This window comes from Hyperoodon ampullatus (assembly GCF_949752795.1).
Source record: "Hyperoodon ampullatus genome assembly, chromosome: 1".
In the NCBI taxonomy this organism is placed as follows: Eukaryota; Metazoa; Chordata; class Mammalia; order Artiodactyla; family Ziphiidae; genus Hyperoodon; species Hyperoodon ampullatus.
Window position 1 is genome coordinate 120,083,166 of NC_136914.1, and position 16,728 is coordinate 120,099,893.

The following is a 16,728-nucleotide window of genomic DNA, read 5'->3' on the forward strand; positions in this document are numbered from 1 at the left end:
AAAACTAAAAATACACAGTGTGCAGATAAGAATGAAAGAGAGTGCCTATAGGGTTTTCAATTAAGTCCCGCTTCCTTAGACCATGCCTCACCAAGAGACACCATTAACTCACTTTCTCCCCTTAATTTCTCTCTCTTTATTAGTTTTCCTCCAACTCTTGCTTTCTTTTGTTTCCTCTGCATTTCTTTCCCATGTTAGAGCTCTTTTTTGTTTAACTTGCCCTCCTTTTCGAGACCTGCCTGGGCTTAGCTTTGCCACGGTGCATTTACTCTGGTGAAGGAGCTTTTGCCCAGGGTAGGTTTGGGCACTGCTGGACAACACCGAATGTGTTTGTGCTGAGCTTTCCTGTCAAGCCCTGTGGCTTAGAGGAGTCCCAGAATGTCAGTACTTTCCTAGATCTGCCTCTTCATGCACATAGAACAGTTAGACCCTTTCTGTTACACATGAGAGAAATCCAAGTCCAACAGGCTTCACCAAAATGGGAATTTGGAGGCCAGGTAATGGAGACATCTTGGGTAGATGTCTTCAAGGGTGTGGTTTCTCTTTCTCCGTCACCCTCCCATTGCTCTGTTTTGACATCACTCTCAAACATTTCACCCTGACAGTCAAAAGATGTCTGCAGCAGCCCCACTTAAGTCTTCTCTCACTCATGTCCACTGGGGATAAGATGCTTCTTTCCCATAAACCCCAATATAAGTCTCACTCTGTATCTCCTTCGTTCTGACTGGGCCACCTGGAACCCTGAGCCCAATTACCAAGGCAAGTACTTGGCTGGGGTCTGTGTTCATACACAGAGCTGGACAGGTTCCCGCTGAGAATGTATGGGAGCAGCTCTTCAGTGAGAAATTTGGAGTTGGGTGGATGGATGCTGGGCAACAAAAATCGGCAGATGACATCTGAGGACTCTCCTTCTGGTTAAATGGCAATTGAATTAATGACTGTGCTTCTTTAAAGAGAATAATGATCAAATTTTATAAAAGCAGCTTTCTTTTATAAATGTCCCTGCCTATCTCTTACATTTCTTGTATGTGAACATTCCAGTGGACAAGGTCTTGGTCCACCAACACCACATGCTAAGTTCTAAGTGCTTGACTCCCTGCTCTTTCCCCAAGGTAGTTTGACAGGGCATTGGTGTTAAGAGTTCTAGGAAAGAATGGCCCATAGCCATGCACATCTCTTTCTTGTGCCTAAAGATAAAAAAATAATATACATGTCTGCTATTATATGTGTAGACTATTACTTGAGAATATACATGTCCTCTGTACTATTACTCTTTGAAATTAGTTAGTCCTTTAGAGGGGACTTTGTTCTGGAGTACTGTGGCCTTTCAGTGGCCCATTTGGTCATAGGAGATGTATGGTGCTTCCTGTTTGATGCTCGAGCACAAAACTCTAGTCACTTCACTTAGCAAAATTATAGCGTTGAAGCTGTTCCCAGGGCAGTTCTGGAAAAGCACTTACGGGGACGCCATCTGTTTAATTCATGCTCAGAAAAAATGGCTCAGTCCTCTGTAGAGTCAGATGATCTTCTGGATTTCAACTGCTGTCTGACAGGCTTATGGTAGATATTCCAACAGCCTCACACTCCTCCTCAGACTCAGAGATGTTGAAAGCCATGCCACCCATGCACAGGAGGCTAATTTCTTTGGATTTGTAGTAAGCCTTGGCTTCCATGGGAGCACGTGTTGTAGTGACGGTTTGGGTATTTTCGAATTGGTTGTATGAAAGAAAACTTGTGCTAAAATAGGATGACAGCAAGCAAGCTGGTTGAATTTTTTTTTTTTTTTTTCGGTACGCGGGCCTCTCACTGTTGTGGCCTCTCCCGTTGCGGAGCACAGGCTCCGGATGCACAGGCCCAGCGGCCATGGTTCACGGGCCTCGCCGCTCTGTGGCATGTGGGATCTTCCCGGACCAGGGCACGAACCCATGTCCCCGGCATCCACAGGTGGACTCTCAACCATTGCGCCACCAGGGAAGAAGCCCAGCTGGTTGAATTTGAATATGTTAATCCCTGCATTAACATACCTGTGTGCGTGTGTCATCCGTTACTTTTTTTTTTTTGAATTTTTTATTTTATTTTATTTTTGGCTGCGTTGGGTCTTTGTTGCTGCGCGCAGGCTTTCTCTAGTTGTGGCGAGCGGGGGCTGCTCTTTGTTGCGGTGCACGGGCTTCTTATTGCAGTGGCTTTTCTTGTTGTGGAGCACGGGCTCTAGGCACGTGGGCTTCAGTAGTTGTGGCTCGTGGGCTCAGTAGTTGTGGCTTGCGGGCTCTTGAGTGCAGGCTCAGTAGTTGTGGTGCACGGGCTTAGTTGCTCCACGGCATGTGGGATCTTCCCGGACTAGGGCTCGAACCTGTGTCCCCTGCATTGGCAGGCGGATTCTTAACCACTGAGCCACCAGGGAAGCCCCATTTGTTTCTTTAATGCTAGAGGTAAAGACACATCAGAGCATCACACAGCTGATCAAGTGCAGTGACAGCAGGTCAGGAATTTGTAACTTGGAAGTGGCAGGGCACTCAACACCTTACACTTGTGTTCCAGTGCGCCTTTCTGCGGGAAGCAACGTCCTGGCAGTTCCTGGCCCTGAAGGAAGTGTTTTCCTGTCATAGTTATGGTGGCAGCAGCCATCGCTTATTAAAGATGTATTTTGCACTAAGCACTGTGCTAACTATTAAATTATCCCATTTCATCCGCCCGACAAAACGGAGGTAGGTGATATTCACTCCATTTGACAGAAAAGGAAACTAAGACTGATGAAGAAACAAGCCCAACCTCAGTAGCTAAATAAGTGGCCAGGGGACACTTAAATCCCACCCCCTGCATTACCCCCCCAGTAGGGGCTGCAGCCTCAGTTCCCTGGCGCCCAGTCAGGTGAAGTGGGCCCAGGGTTGAATGCTAGGGGTGTTGGGTGCTGAGTCCTTTGGAGGGTATTTGTCCTGCCCTTAGAGGGCTGCTGCTTCTTATCTTCAGGGTGCTTATGCCAGCTTGGGAGGCCTGGGTGAGCAGATTTTCCAGTTCTTTCCACAAGGAGCTAGAAATGCCCATGTATCTGTAAAAATCTTATTTTGTTTAATGTTGTCGATTTTAATATTTTTTGAAATGCCACAGGCCACAGATGGCATGTTTGTGGTTGGCCGCGGCCTGTGGGCTCCCTAAGCCCGGGCCCTCACCTGGTACTCTGAGACCTGGGTGGAGCAGCCCCCTTGCTAACACATGTGATCTCGGGGTGCCCTTATGCGGCCCCCCGCTCCTCCAGGCCCCCTTCGCAGCCCCTGCCTCACCTCTCCTCCCCCTGAGGCCCGTGGAACCGACCTTCAGCCCTTCCTCTTCCTGCTATCTGCCCTTCTTTGCCTAGAATGCCCTTCTCCACTCACTTCTACCTTCTGGAATTCTCTTCCTTCAAAGCACAAATTACCATCTGCCTCTTTTATCCATCTTTCCCTGGTCCCTACCCTGGCAATAAATCCATCCCTCCATGCTGTTGTCAGAGGAGTGCTTACCGCATTCTCCCAGATGCAGGAGACTTCCAGCTCTTCTTCCAGACTGTTCTTGTCTAAAGAAAAGTGACCATGGCTAGGGTGCCTTGATAGCCCTCACTTAGCCCTCTGTAGGTAGATGTTCAGTAAATAGTGAATTGAATCTAGTTAACCATTGGAAATGACAAAGACAGTCCAATCAGAGTTCTGGACAGCAAACATGAGCCAGGCATTTAGGGACAGCAGGTGAGAGGCATGCAGGAGGGGCAGAGGCGGTCTGTGAAGGCACTCACACTTTGTTCTATTTGCAGCAGGAGTAATTAGACCTCTTTACAGAGAGAAACAACCCAGTGAAGGTGGGATTATCAAAAGAACATCCACAGATAACTCTCTCACCTTGCGGTTGTTGGAGGGGAAGGACCAGAAGCAATAGCAGTTTGCCTGGTCTACATATTTGAATACAGAATGTTATCTTCTCCTTTTTTTTTTTTTTTTTTTTTTTTTTTGCGGTACGCGGGCCTCTCACTGCCGTGGCCTCTCCCGTTGCGGAGCACAGGCTCCGGACGCGCAGGCCCAGTGGGCATGGCTCACGGGCCCAGCCGCTCCGTGGCATGTGGGATCTTCCCGGACCGGGGCCCAAACCCTTGTCCCCTGCATCGGCAGGCGGACTCTCAACCACTGCGCCACCAGGGAAGCCCTATCTTCTCCTTTTAAAAGTGGAAATAAACCCCCTGCAAAATGACTTTTTTAACCCCTCACCGTAGAAATCAAGGTTGAGTCTCCAATTAGATTCTCCAGTCCTGTGTTCCATTCAATGAGGAGGAAACGATTCTCTCTGTCCATATGGGAGGCAACTGTGATGGAAAAGCTGACATTGGGGTCCACACTTCCCTGATATCAGAGGGGTCATGTCCTGTGGCATGAACTTGAGCTTTTGCCTTGGACTGGCCCAGGTTCCCATTCCTGCACGAAGAGTAACTTTTGGTTTGACGTTGAGCAGGTTTGCTTAACCATCTTAGGCACTGGTTTTCTAAAGCCTAGATGGAAATAATACTAGTAACAAGTTCAGTGGGCGGCTTTGAAAGCAAAATACACTAGTATACGTGGTGCTTAGCACAGTACCTCTCATAGGGGGCACTGAGAAAATGTTAGCTGTTGTTAAACTGTCTCAAAACAGAAGCAGTAGGACAGTGGCTGAAGTTCACTATGACTTCATACAGCAAAAGAGCAAAACGCTAAGGGAAACCTTTCCTCTAGCGCTTTTACGAGTCACTTTATGAGATTTTAAGGTGGTTCAGTACTTTGTATTCTCCTGTCAGCCTGTTGTGTTAGAACATTTTGGCCTCTGTGGCAGTTTTACAGAAGGTAGTTTACTATTTTATTTCTGGCTTTTAAAATGCCATTACATTTAGAGTTCTCCTCCTGTAGTAAACATAAACTTTGATTTTGAACTTGGAAGGATTCCTAGTTGGGGCAGTTTCTAAGCCCTTCAGCCATGGAAGATATTAGAAAAGCAGCCTTTTCCCTCTGAGGCGACTTCAGTGGCTAGGATTGCCTCTAGCTAGCCATTAAACCACTGATTCTTCCTATTGGCAAGAACACCATTCCTCTTTGCCATTGTTAAGCCTAGTTGCCATGTGACAGTTTTATATCCCTAACTCCCAAGTGTGAATAGGGAATGCTTTGCAATGTAACTTCCATGTCTCTTTGGGGATTCCTGGAGGAAACCAGGAGAGGAAACGAATTTCCCTCCTTGGACTCTGTCATTGTGGGAACCAATACATTTCTCATTGACTGCTGAAGAAATATAAGCAGTATTTTCCGGTTGTACAGTAACTGTCCAGATAGCAGGTACCTTTGGTAACACTATCTCATCTAGTTCTGCTTTCCCCAGAAACTAGAATAAGGGAATTATGGCTTGAATTGCAGAATGTAGAATTGCTGCTTAAAAAAATTTCAGAGGATAAATTCATTACCCAGGACACAGGACTGATTCAGCAGCTCAGAGCCTAATATGAGCTCATCTACCTAGAAAACCAAAGTTGAAGTAGGCTGTCTGCCTAGGAAGTTGAAGGTGAAGCTGCCTAAAAGTTGAAGTGTGTTTTGTGTCTGAAGGGTTCACTGCAGAGTGGACTTTTGTTATTTCCCCTGGAGGTCTTGCAATGAAAGCTTGATAGTTTCTGTTCTTTGTTCAGCAAAGATTTACATGTCTTTCGTCTATAAATTCTACCAAGTAACATAGAAGAGCTTTCTCTTGTAAAAGATATATAACCATGCTTTAGTATTAGAAAACCTTTTCTAGTGTCATAAGCAATCTCATGAAAATGCATATAAACATTTTTTTAAATGCATACAAAAATGCATATTGTCTGCTCTCCAGTGAAATCCTATGGAAAGACATAGTATTTATATTCATCTTGAGTATCTATTACTCATAAAATAGGTTTGGTAGGCTACTGAGTGGAAAGACTCATTCTGGAGCAAGTTTAGTTTACAGGGTTTTTATTGGGGATTTTTGTACCTCAATTGTTTCTATTTAAAAAGTAGAGTAGGGCTTCCCTGGTGGCGCAGTGGTTGAGAGTCCGCCTGCCGATGCAGGGGATGCGGGTTCGTGCCCTGGTCTGGGAAGATCCCACATGCCGCGGAGCGGCTAGGCCCGTGAGCCATGGCCGCTGAGCCTGCGCGTCCGGAGCCTGTGCTCCGCAACGGGAGAGGCCACAACAGTGAGAGGCCCGCATACCGCAAAAAAAAAAAAAAAAAAAAAAAAAAGTAGAGTAGATTACATGGGTAATCATCTATTTATTTGTCCGGATTCACTTATTTTGGGTTTCTATTTGTTTATGAATCGTTACAGTACATATCGAAACAGATATTGTTATGGTTATAAATTAGGCTTATTTTTGAAAGCTACTCTAACCTCTAAACCCATTAAGTACTATATTCCAAAGATGGACTGAGGTGTACTTAATCTTTATGGCCTTCTCAGAGTTCTGACATTTTTGTTGACATTATTATTGGTAGCCTCTCTGACCCTGGTCTCAGTAAAGCCTCTGTTACTTACTGGGATCAACTCTCAGAAAGCCCTTTAAAGCCACCGTACTTAAGTGTGTACCTGGATCTCAAAGAAGGTAAGCAGGCAGAAAATTGTAAAAAATAATCACCTCTTTTAGACCTTCTTCATAACGTTAGTCAGAAGAAATAGTGATCCCTGGTGTGCATTAGCTCAGCCAGAATGTGGGGCATGGATGTTAGTCAATTAGGTGTGCAAAATATAAAATGTTGTGAATTCTCCCAATATCAGATATGCCCAGTTCTGTGTACCATTCAAGCATGAGTTGAAAATGTTAACTCCAATGATAAATATTTGAGAATATGTATATAGCTGCCTCACTCTGTTGATTTGCATGATAGAGTTATGTGTTACTGAGTTAATTAAAAAACTTCCGGGGGTTCTGGGTGCCTTTGGTCACCCACATAGAGGTGGAAGTATCTGGAAAAAAGCAGGTGACCATGCAGGGATTTGCCTCTGCAGAGTTCCTGCTGTCCATATTCCTGTGTCCTCTCTCTTGTTTTCCGGTTGTTACTATCAGATCCTTTCACTGTAGTCCTGCTTTGTTTTCTTAGACACACTAGAGAGATTAAACTTTCATCCAGGCACAGAGTCATAAGGATGGAGAGTTTATGAGGTTGACTCTAGAAAAACTTCTATTCTCCGAGGCACATTCTGTGAATCCCTGGGAAGAGGCCCTGCCACACGGTGGGATTCTGTCCATGTGGTCACAGCCCCGGCTGCCACATGATGGCAGTCAGATCCTGTGCTGGAGGCCTTCACAAGCTCCCAGGCTGGTGTTCCCTTTTTCTCAAATGCACAGACGAATCTTGCCCTATAAAAGAAGAATTGTTTGCAGACTTTAAAACAAGAATCCCTGTTCAAATTCTAAATAACAGGTTATAGTTTCCAAAACAGTGCTGCTTTATTTAAATATCCCACGTATTGGACACATGGCTGGACTTTCATCTCTAGGCTTGCTCCTCTGGGTGGCTTGTTTCCATGGCCCCCGAGTAAGCCTGGAAAACAAGGAAGGACAGGCAGAAAAAGAGAGGCCCTCTTCCTCGGGAGGGTGGATTGTAAGTTTTGAGATCCGGGGAAGATGAGGAATTTCAAGGATTTCTTTCCACATCAATGGGAAAATGCAGCAGCACATGTATTTCAGTTTTTTGTTGCTTACAGAAGCTTAAATGAGTGAAAACCTGGGGAGAACAATATAGCGCAATGGGGTCACTGTGACTTTGAGACCCAGCTCTGTCCATAAGAAAGTGCACCATTCTGGCCCCTGGTCCATCTTTATTTCTTTCTAGTGGCTGCTCTTTTTGTAGTTTCCACCATTAATCACTATTTCTGCTGTTGCTCTGAATTTGATCTCGTTTAAATAAATTTATCTCTGCTCTAGCTCTGAACCAAACTAGTTGTCCAGAGATAAACCAGAGAGCAAGAAAACCAAGGCCAGATGTGCAACTGATGCTCTATTGTAGTTCAGAGTGTAATTACTACAGGGTTGGAATATTTCCATTTCCATCACTATTTTAGAGGAAAAAATGTCTGTTGAAACTTAGCACTTTCACATTATATTTATTAATATGGGGGGAAATCTCCAGCCTTAAGTTAGTGAAACAGAGACTATTTTTTGAGATTTTTTTTTAATTGAAGTATAGTTGATTTACAATGTTGTGCTAATTTCAGGTGGACAGCAAAGTGATTCAGTTATACATATACATTCTTTTCCAGATTCTTTCCCCATATAGGTTATTATAAAATATTGAGTAGAGTTCCCTGTGCTATGTGGTAGGTCTTTGTTGCTTATCTGTTTTATATATAGTAGTGTGTATCTGTTACTCCCAAACTCCTAATTTATCCCTCCCCCCAACAGAGACTTTTTGGATGATCCTTGAGCTCACAGCCCATAGAATAGCTACTGTTCCCTCAGGAGAATAAGTAGCAGATAGTCTGAGCGAGATACAAGAAAAGGAAGATGGGCGGGAATTCTTGGAGGGTTGGTATAGGAAGAGCTCTGTCCACTGAGTGATTTTTGTGACGTCATAGCCTCTTTGGTTCCTGAGTGGACAAGCTGGTGCCCGTGGATTACAACTTCAACATTAGGACCCCAGAAAACTATGCCACATGAAGAAGATAAATCTCTTTATCCTCTGGAAGAAGTGTTACACGTCTCCTCCTGGCCAAATAGGAAGCCCATATACACATGACAAGACAGGTTTTCTGGTGAGGACATACCAGTCATAAAGCTCAGAAAAGAATCTTTCTGGGACTTCCCTGCTGGTGCAGTGGTTAAGAATCCACCTGCCAATGCTGGGGACACAGTTTCTATCCCTGGTCCGGGAAGATCCCACGTGCCACGGAGCAACTAAGCCCATGCACCACAACTACTGAGCCTGTGCTCTAGAGCCCGCGAGCCACAACTTCTGGGCCTGCGTGCCACAACTACTGAAGCCCATGTACCTAGAGCCTGTGCTCCGCAACAAGAGAAGCCACCACAATGAGAAGCCCGTGCACCGCAACAAAGAGTAGCCCCCGCTCACCGCAACTAGAGAAAGCCTGTGCGCAGCAATGAAGACCCAGCGCAGCCAAAAAAAAAAAGAATCTTTCTTAATATCATCATGCTTCGTGTAAAAAGAGGTTACGAGGGAGCTTGACATGCTGTTTGCATTTGTCTTTATTTTTTTAAAAAAGGATTAAGTATGAGTTGAGAGCAAGACACTCTTACCCCATTCCTGCTAATAGAGACAACTAGAATTAATATGTTATTTGTGTGAAAAGCATAGGGGTCAATTTACTGTTTAATATGAGAATGAGCAAAGTCAGGTCCTATATCAGTAGAAAGAAATAAGAAGATTAGGTATGGTTATTAAGTGTCTGATATATGAGAGGCACCATATCCAGCCTGATTTAATTCTTACAGCAATCTCTATGAGGAAGACATCATCCCTGTTTTATAGGTGAGGATCTTTTAAAACATTTATTTTGTTGAAGTGTAGTTGATTTACAGTGGTGTGTTAATTTCTGCTATACAGCAAAGTGATTCAGTTATACACATAAATACATTCTTTTTCATATTCTTTTCCATTATGGTTTATCACAGGATATTAAATGTAGTTCCGTGTGCTGCACAGTAGGACCTTGCTGTTTATAGGTGAGGATTTGAGGTAAGAAAACAACATTGTTATAGTCACAGATAGTAAATAGTAGAGCAATAATTCAAGCCTAGTTCTGTTTAATTCTAGAACTCATCCAAAAGATTTTGAAAAGAAAACCAAGCCCTAGATTTTTACATAGGATTTTTAAATGGCTTGCGCAGGAAAATAATGTTATCTGTTATTATTTTTATTTTGTCATCAAAAACATGCAAAAAATTCAGCTGTATTGACACTTCATTTTGGACTGTGTTTCCTGCCAGGAGGCCCTGGCAGGAGGAAGGTTGCTCTGAAATAACTTTGTTACACCTTCCACAGTAGTCTGTTCTTAGTTTATTTCAGTTGGCAATAGAGGGCGCTGTACACTGTCTAGATTTTCTCACATTGCCATACTGCTTCTGCCTATTTATAGTCATCACCTACATTACCTACAGTGAAGTCAGATCAGTCTTTTGGTTTTAGTGAAGTTCTGGCATTTGCTGAGTTTTAGGTTTCTCTAAATTTGTATTAACAAGATGTTTTCGATCCTATTGTATTTAGCTATGAAATGACAGAATTACAGTCCTCAGAGGTTTCTGTACAAAGTACAAAAGTTTGAATGAACACTGTCTTTATAAATCTAAATTTTTTCTCTGTTAGTGACACACATTACACCACTAGTATGGACAGGAAGCAAAAGCACTCTTTATGGAACAATCATACAAATAATGGAAGGATAGGATTTTTAAGTTTTCAAAATCCATGTGCTTATCCCACCTGACTCATTTCTCAAACCCTGATGTTAATGTACGATGTTTCCTAAGTGGTTCTTTACTTAGAAACCATTATTGAATGGTTATTGAAGGAGGTCTTTATTGAATGTATCATCAAATAGTCATAAATCATGTCTCAAAAATGTAGAGAAACCTGTGTGTTTGTGAGCACGTATGTGAGAATAGTGGACGTATTTTAAACACTGTTCCTGTAGAATAAGCATTTGTGTGTTTGTGAATACAGTAGTAGGGAGTTGGGAAAAAGAAAGATCTAAAAACTTGTTAGAAACTTTGTACCAAAACGTGAGATTAGAAATCAGAAGGCATTACTACTCAGCCTTAAAAAAAAGAACAAGATAATGCCGTTTGCAGCAACATGGATGGACCTAGAGAGATTATCATACTAAGTGAAGTAAGTCAAAGAGAAAGACAAATACCATATGATATCACTTATATGTGGAATCCAAAATATGACACAAATGAACGTATGTATGAAACAGAAACAGACTCACAGACACAGGGAACAGACTTGTGGTTGCCATGGGGGAGAGGGGGTGGGGGAGGGATGGAGTGGGAGTTTGGGGTGAGCAGATACAAACTACTATATATAAAACAGATAAACAGCAAGGTCCTACTCTATAGCACAGGGAACTGTATTCAATATCATATAATAAATCATAATGGAAAAGAATATGAAAAAGAATATGTTTATAATGTATAACTGAATCACTTTGCTGTACATCAGGAACTAACACAGCATTGTGAATCAACTATACTTCAATAAAAAAATAAATTAAAAAAAGGAAGGTGATGACATTAGTGCAACGTCTGCATTCTTGAGGTGGCTGCGCAACAACACAACTAAGGAGCCCGCGTGCTGCAACTAAGACCTGGTGCAACTAACTAAATAAATAAATATTAAAAGAAAAAAGAAAAATGCTTGAAACAATAATAAGACGTGTTATTTCAGAAACAGGAAGTCCAAAGGCTTGATCGGTGCAGGGTTGGTTAGTCATCAAGAAACTAGTTTCCTTCTGTCTTTCAGCTCTGCTGTTCTCGGGCTTGTCCCTCATGATGGCAGTATCGCTGCTGCAGCTCCAAGGGTTTCTGACTCACATAGCGTCTAAAGGTCAGGAGAGAGATGGTCTCTTACTTTTGTTACCTTTTAAGAAGTAGAACCCTCCTATACTGTTGGTGGGAATGTAAATTGGTACAGCCATTATGGAAAAATAGTATGGAGGTTCCTTAAAAAACTAAAAATAGAGCTACCATATGATCTAGCAATTCCACTCTGCAGCAGATATCCAGAGAAAACCATAATCCGAAAAGGTACATGCACCCCAATATTCATTGCAGCACTATTTACAATAGCCAAGACATGGAAGCAACCTGAATGTCCATTGACAGATGAATGGATAAAGAAGATGTGGTACCTATATACAATGGAATACTACTCAGCCATAAAAAAGAATGAAATTATGCCATTTGCAGCAACGTGGATGGACATAGAGATTATCCTACTAAGTGAAGTAAATCAGAAAGAGAAAGACAAATACCATATGAAATCACGTATATGTGGAATCTAAAAATGATACAAATGAACTTATTTACAAAACAGAAACAGACTCACAGACTTAGAAAACAAACTTATGTTTACCAAAGTGGAAAGATAGGGAGGAGGGATAAATTAGGAATTTGGGAGTAATATATACGCATTACTATATATAAAGTAGATAATCAGCAAGGACCTACTGTATAGCACAGAGAACTCTACTCAATATTTTGTAGTAACCTATATGGGAAAAGAATCTGAAAAAGAATATATACATATACATATATATCTATAAATATAACTGAATCACATTGCTGTACACCTGAAACTAACATAACATTGTAAATCACCTCTGCTTCAATAAAAAATAAATAAATTAAAAAAATTTTTTTAAAGGTAAAAACACTGAAAAAAAAGAAGAAATAGAAAAACTTGCTTGTGAGCATCCTTATCCACAGCTGCCTCCCCTTTGCTCCGTGGCAGCCCCTTAGAATAGCATTACACTCCTGTGCCAGGACTGGCCGGGGTGATTGGAGTTCCCATGATGGGTGTGGGATGACCAGGATTTACCCCAGAGGCCAGGGAGGGACCTCATCTCTTCTGAAGCACACCGTCTTGGATGATTGAATAAAACTGGAGTTCCATGTTGAATGTGTGCAGGATGATAGCCCTTCTGCCTGAAGGTGGCATGGCACAAGCCATTTTCGACTTTGAACTGCCCATGCAAGGTGGCAGAGACTTACCTGCAACCTGCATTAAGGATCCCTGCTGTCCTTGTGTTTGCATGTAATAAGTAGATGACTTCTGGTACTTCCAGGTAACCGAAGCATTTGTTTTGCCCATCCTCAGAGACATACAGAGCAGCTCGTCCAGTACCACAACTTCTGAGAGTCGAGATCCTTCTTCAGGGGACCCTGTGGTCAGTGCCTTGCAACAACAGCTGTTGCTGATGGTGGCTCGGAGGACCCAGTCAGAAACCCCACGGGTACGTCCCAGCATTACCATTTGTGAATGTTCCAGAAGCAGAGATCCTGAAACCTGTTTCCAGGTTGGATTCCCTAATAGAATTAGCCCAGTCTTGTCCTGAATTTTATGTCAGCTGGGTTGTGGCTATATCACTTTGTGGTAGTCTACTGAACAAATGTGAAAAGAAACCTCTTAGATAACAGGTACCCTTCCATTCATGCTCACGGGATTATTACTGTCTTAATTGCTCTTCCAAAAGCATTAGAAATTCACTTACATTGATCTTTGGTTGCCGGGATGCACAAATCCCACAAGAGCTCACTTGGTTAGGATGGCATTTTTCCCCCCATGGTTTGGAAAATATCTGGATTTTTATTAATTTATTATAGCCTTATATTTTAAGCATGCAGAGATTTTTAAAGAGAATCTTGGCTTGAAGAGAGACTTTATTCTTGGAGCAAATGACATGATCATCAAGGGGCTTAAAAGATGAAGCCTTGTATTGTTTTACTAAGAGATAACTTACTGATGTTCATTCACTTATTCACTACACCTTTAATGAGACTCTGTGGGACACAGAGCAAAGAATTCAAAGAAAAGATAACATGGGAGCAAAGACATAAAACCAGTCATGAATTTAGAGCTCCAGATTCCATCAGGGCGTTTCGGAGAATGAGGATGGGGAAGGCTCCTTAGGAGAAGAGACATTGGGCTAGACCTTGAAGGAAGGTGGATTTCAGTAAGTACAGATTGAAGGAAGAGGGTAATAGATGGGATACTGTCAAGTTAGTGTGAAGTTTCTTTATTGCTGTGTTTACCTTCCTCCTGACAATGTTTTGATTTCTTCTAGAGAATCTCACCTATAAAAAGAAATAATAGTTTTATATACATTTTCTTGAGTGCTTAACCAAATTTTTCCAAAAGATGCTTGATAGGAAACTTTACACTATTTTTCAGATGTGCAGAAAAAATGTTGGGCTATCTTCTAACTGACCGCATGTTTTTCTGGAGTCTGTATTCTTGCTGACTGGGTACGAGTTGGGAGGGCTGCATAGGGAGGACTTGAAAAAGCCAGTGAAGGGTAATCGGTGCTCTCAGGCTTGAAGGAGCTTCGGTAGGAATAAGCATTCAGTTAACTTACAGGGTCAGTCTTCAGGGCTGTCTTCCCTTTCGTGTACTGGGTCTCTCCTCCCCCTCCTCCCTTCGAGGACATCTGGGTGCAGGAGGAAGCTTTCCAACACCCCGGGAGGTGAGTAGAGGTGAGAGGGAGCCTCTGATGGCTGAGCAGGGCTGGTCCAGCAGATGCCTGGTCCCTGGGCATGCTGGGTGGTCCTGCCCAGTTAGGGTGCAGCGCTGGGGTCTCCCACCCTGCCTTTAGCCTCCAGCTCTGAGGACCCTGCATTCTGCGGCCTCCTCCTCTCCCTCAGTATCTTTGGGTTCACCAGTCTTTTCTGTGTCTGCGTGTGCTCCCCTGGGCTCAGACCCCAGCTGTGCCCTCTGCACTCCGTGCCCTGTGTCCAGCCCCACCATGGCGGCCAGTACTAGTTCCCACCACAAACCTTAGTGCAGGGGCGGCCCTGCAGAATGTGGGTTTTCTCTGAGAAACTTGCCTTTTCCTGAGACAGGCCTGGGGAAGCTTCAGCTCCCTACTGCCCTTCCCCACCTTCAGAACATCAGTACTGAACCCACAAGGAGGGGAAGGTTATATAAAAATATTCAGATAGTTTGGGAAGATGCAAATGTCACAGATCCTATGGGTGGCAGAATCCTAGGGAAACTAGGAATTTTGGATTGTCAGAGATGCAAATCCATTGACTTAGCGTCTGAAAAACATCCCAGGTAGAACAGAAACTCAGAAATAAGTAAATATTGCATGGATAAACCAGAAAGAGTTACACTACTCCTTATTTTACATTTAAAATTCTGTTAAGTGGCATGATTATGTAAATGAGTATATAAAACACTAAATATATATATATATATATAGTTTCACCTTTAACACTTAACCAAATTCATTGATGAACTTCAACTTTTTTAACTTTCTTAATTTTAAGTAGAATTTATAAACAATTAAAGTTTTACTCTAGGTAGGTATAGAGGAGGGAAAATGAAGATTGCTATCCAGGCTCCTATATAGACCCTAAATATTTACAAAGGTCTCATATCGAAAAGAATTCTTTAGTTCTACTATTTAGTTTTCCAAATTTAATTGATATCACCAGGGAATTCAATTAGGTTTGGGCCACGAAATAAAAATTAAGTTGGTTTCCTGCTTATTATCCCACACATATTTGGTAAAGATTGACTGTACCTTCAGCCCTGTGCTAAGGACGAGGTAAACAGTGGGAGAGAGCCTCTGCCTCTGCCTTCTGGCAGTCTGTAATAACTGGTCAACCAGTCCAGTTCTGTAGGATGGAGCCTGTGATAAGGACAGGCTCAGGTGCTATGGGACGCACAGGAGGCCCCAGGCAGGACGCAGGAGATCAGGAAGACTTCCCCACTGAGTGGAGATCTCAGCCTAAACGTGGAGGATGCGTTGAAGGTGGTAGAGAAGTAACCTGGGTGTGGCTTGCAGGTGAGCTCACTGCCTGGAGAGTGGAGGCACAGGGATAGCCACAACAGGGGGAGCTGATTCTTAGATAGTCCAGCAAAAGCCAGCCCTATTCCATAGGGCTCTGCAGACTTCCCGTCCCCCATCCTCCCTCCCTCCCTCCGTTCTTCACGGCTGCTTGAGTGCAGCATGTGTCACCTGGGGCACCCTCACCACTACTTCAGTTTTGTAGGTAAGTCCATTTGTGTCGTATTTTAGATTCCACATAGAAGTGATCTCATAGGGTATTTGTCTTTCTCCTTCTGACTTACTTCGCTTAGTATGATCATCTCTAGGTCCATCCATGTTGCTGCAAGGGTACCATTATTTTGAACAGTAGATCTTTTCAGGTAGCTTGGGGGAGGGGCATGGACCTTTACATTCTTTTAAAAAAATTTTTTTATTTTTAAAGATTTTTTTTTTGATGCAGACCACTTCTTTTTTTAAAATCTTTATTGAATTTGTTACAATATTGCTTCTGTTTTCTGTTTTGGTTTTTTGGCACACGCATGTGGAATCCCCGACCAGGGATTGACCCCGCACCTCCTGCACTGGAAGATGAAGTCTTAACCACTGAATTGCCAGGGAAGTCCCCTTTACATTCTTTTTTTTTTTTTTTTTTTTTTTTTTGCGGTACGCGGGCCTCTCACTGTTGTGGCCTCTCCCGTTGCAGAGCACAGGCTCCGGACGCGCAGGTTCAGCGGCCATGGCTCACGGGCCCAGCCGCTCTGCGGCATGTGGGATCTTCCCGGACTGGGGCACGAACCCGTGTCCCCTGCATTGGCAGGCGGACTCTCAACCACTGCGCCACCAGGGAAGCCCCAAAGATTATTTCTGAAATGTACTATATACTTCTGTACCTTCTTAAACCGAATGTGCTGATCATTATTTAAGCTGTTCTTGATAATTCAGGTTCACAAAACGGACCTTGGTATTGTGCTGTCAGTACAGATCCATATGGGGGGTGGTGAGCAAATGCAATAATCTTGTTTCTTAAAAAGGACTTGTGTTCAGTTTACACCCTGTCCCCCTCCTTTTACTAATCTCTTTCTTCTGATCGTAGAAGAAAACTTGCAGGCCTGACTTGCAGGCAGTATGATGTGATTGTTCTTGGGTGAGGCTTAATGAATGAATCAGAGACAGAACCGGCCTCTTGGTTAGTGTGTCTCTGTGTTTACCTAAGTCATA

The 16,728-nt window shown here is 43.1% G+C and overlaps 1 protein-coding gene across 1 annotated transcript in view; it reads left to right on the top strand.

Moving 5' to 3' along the window:
- The window catches only part of PCNX2 (pecanex 2), a gene marked incomplete at its 3' end in the record, with an annotated part of 308,773 nt that overhangs the window by 52,029 nt on the left and 240,016 nt on the right, over positions 1 to 16,728 (top strand). Inside the window, exon 9 of the mRNA XM_079712418.1 lies at positions 12,834 to 12,969. Within this exon, the coding sequence (XP_079568544.1) occupies positions 12,834 to 12,969 (136 nt within the window). The remainder of the gene's footprint in view (positions 1 to 12,833; positions 12,970 to 16,728) is intronic.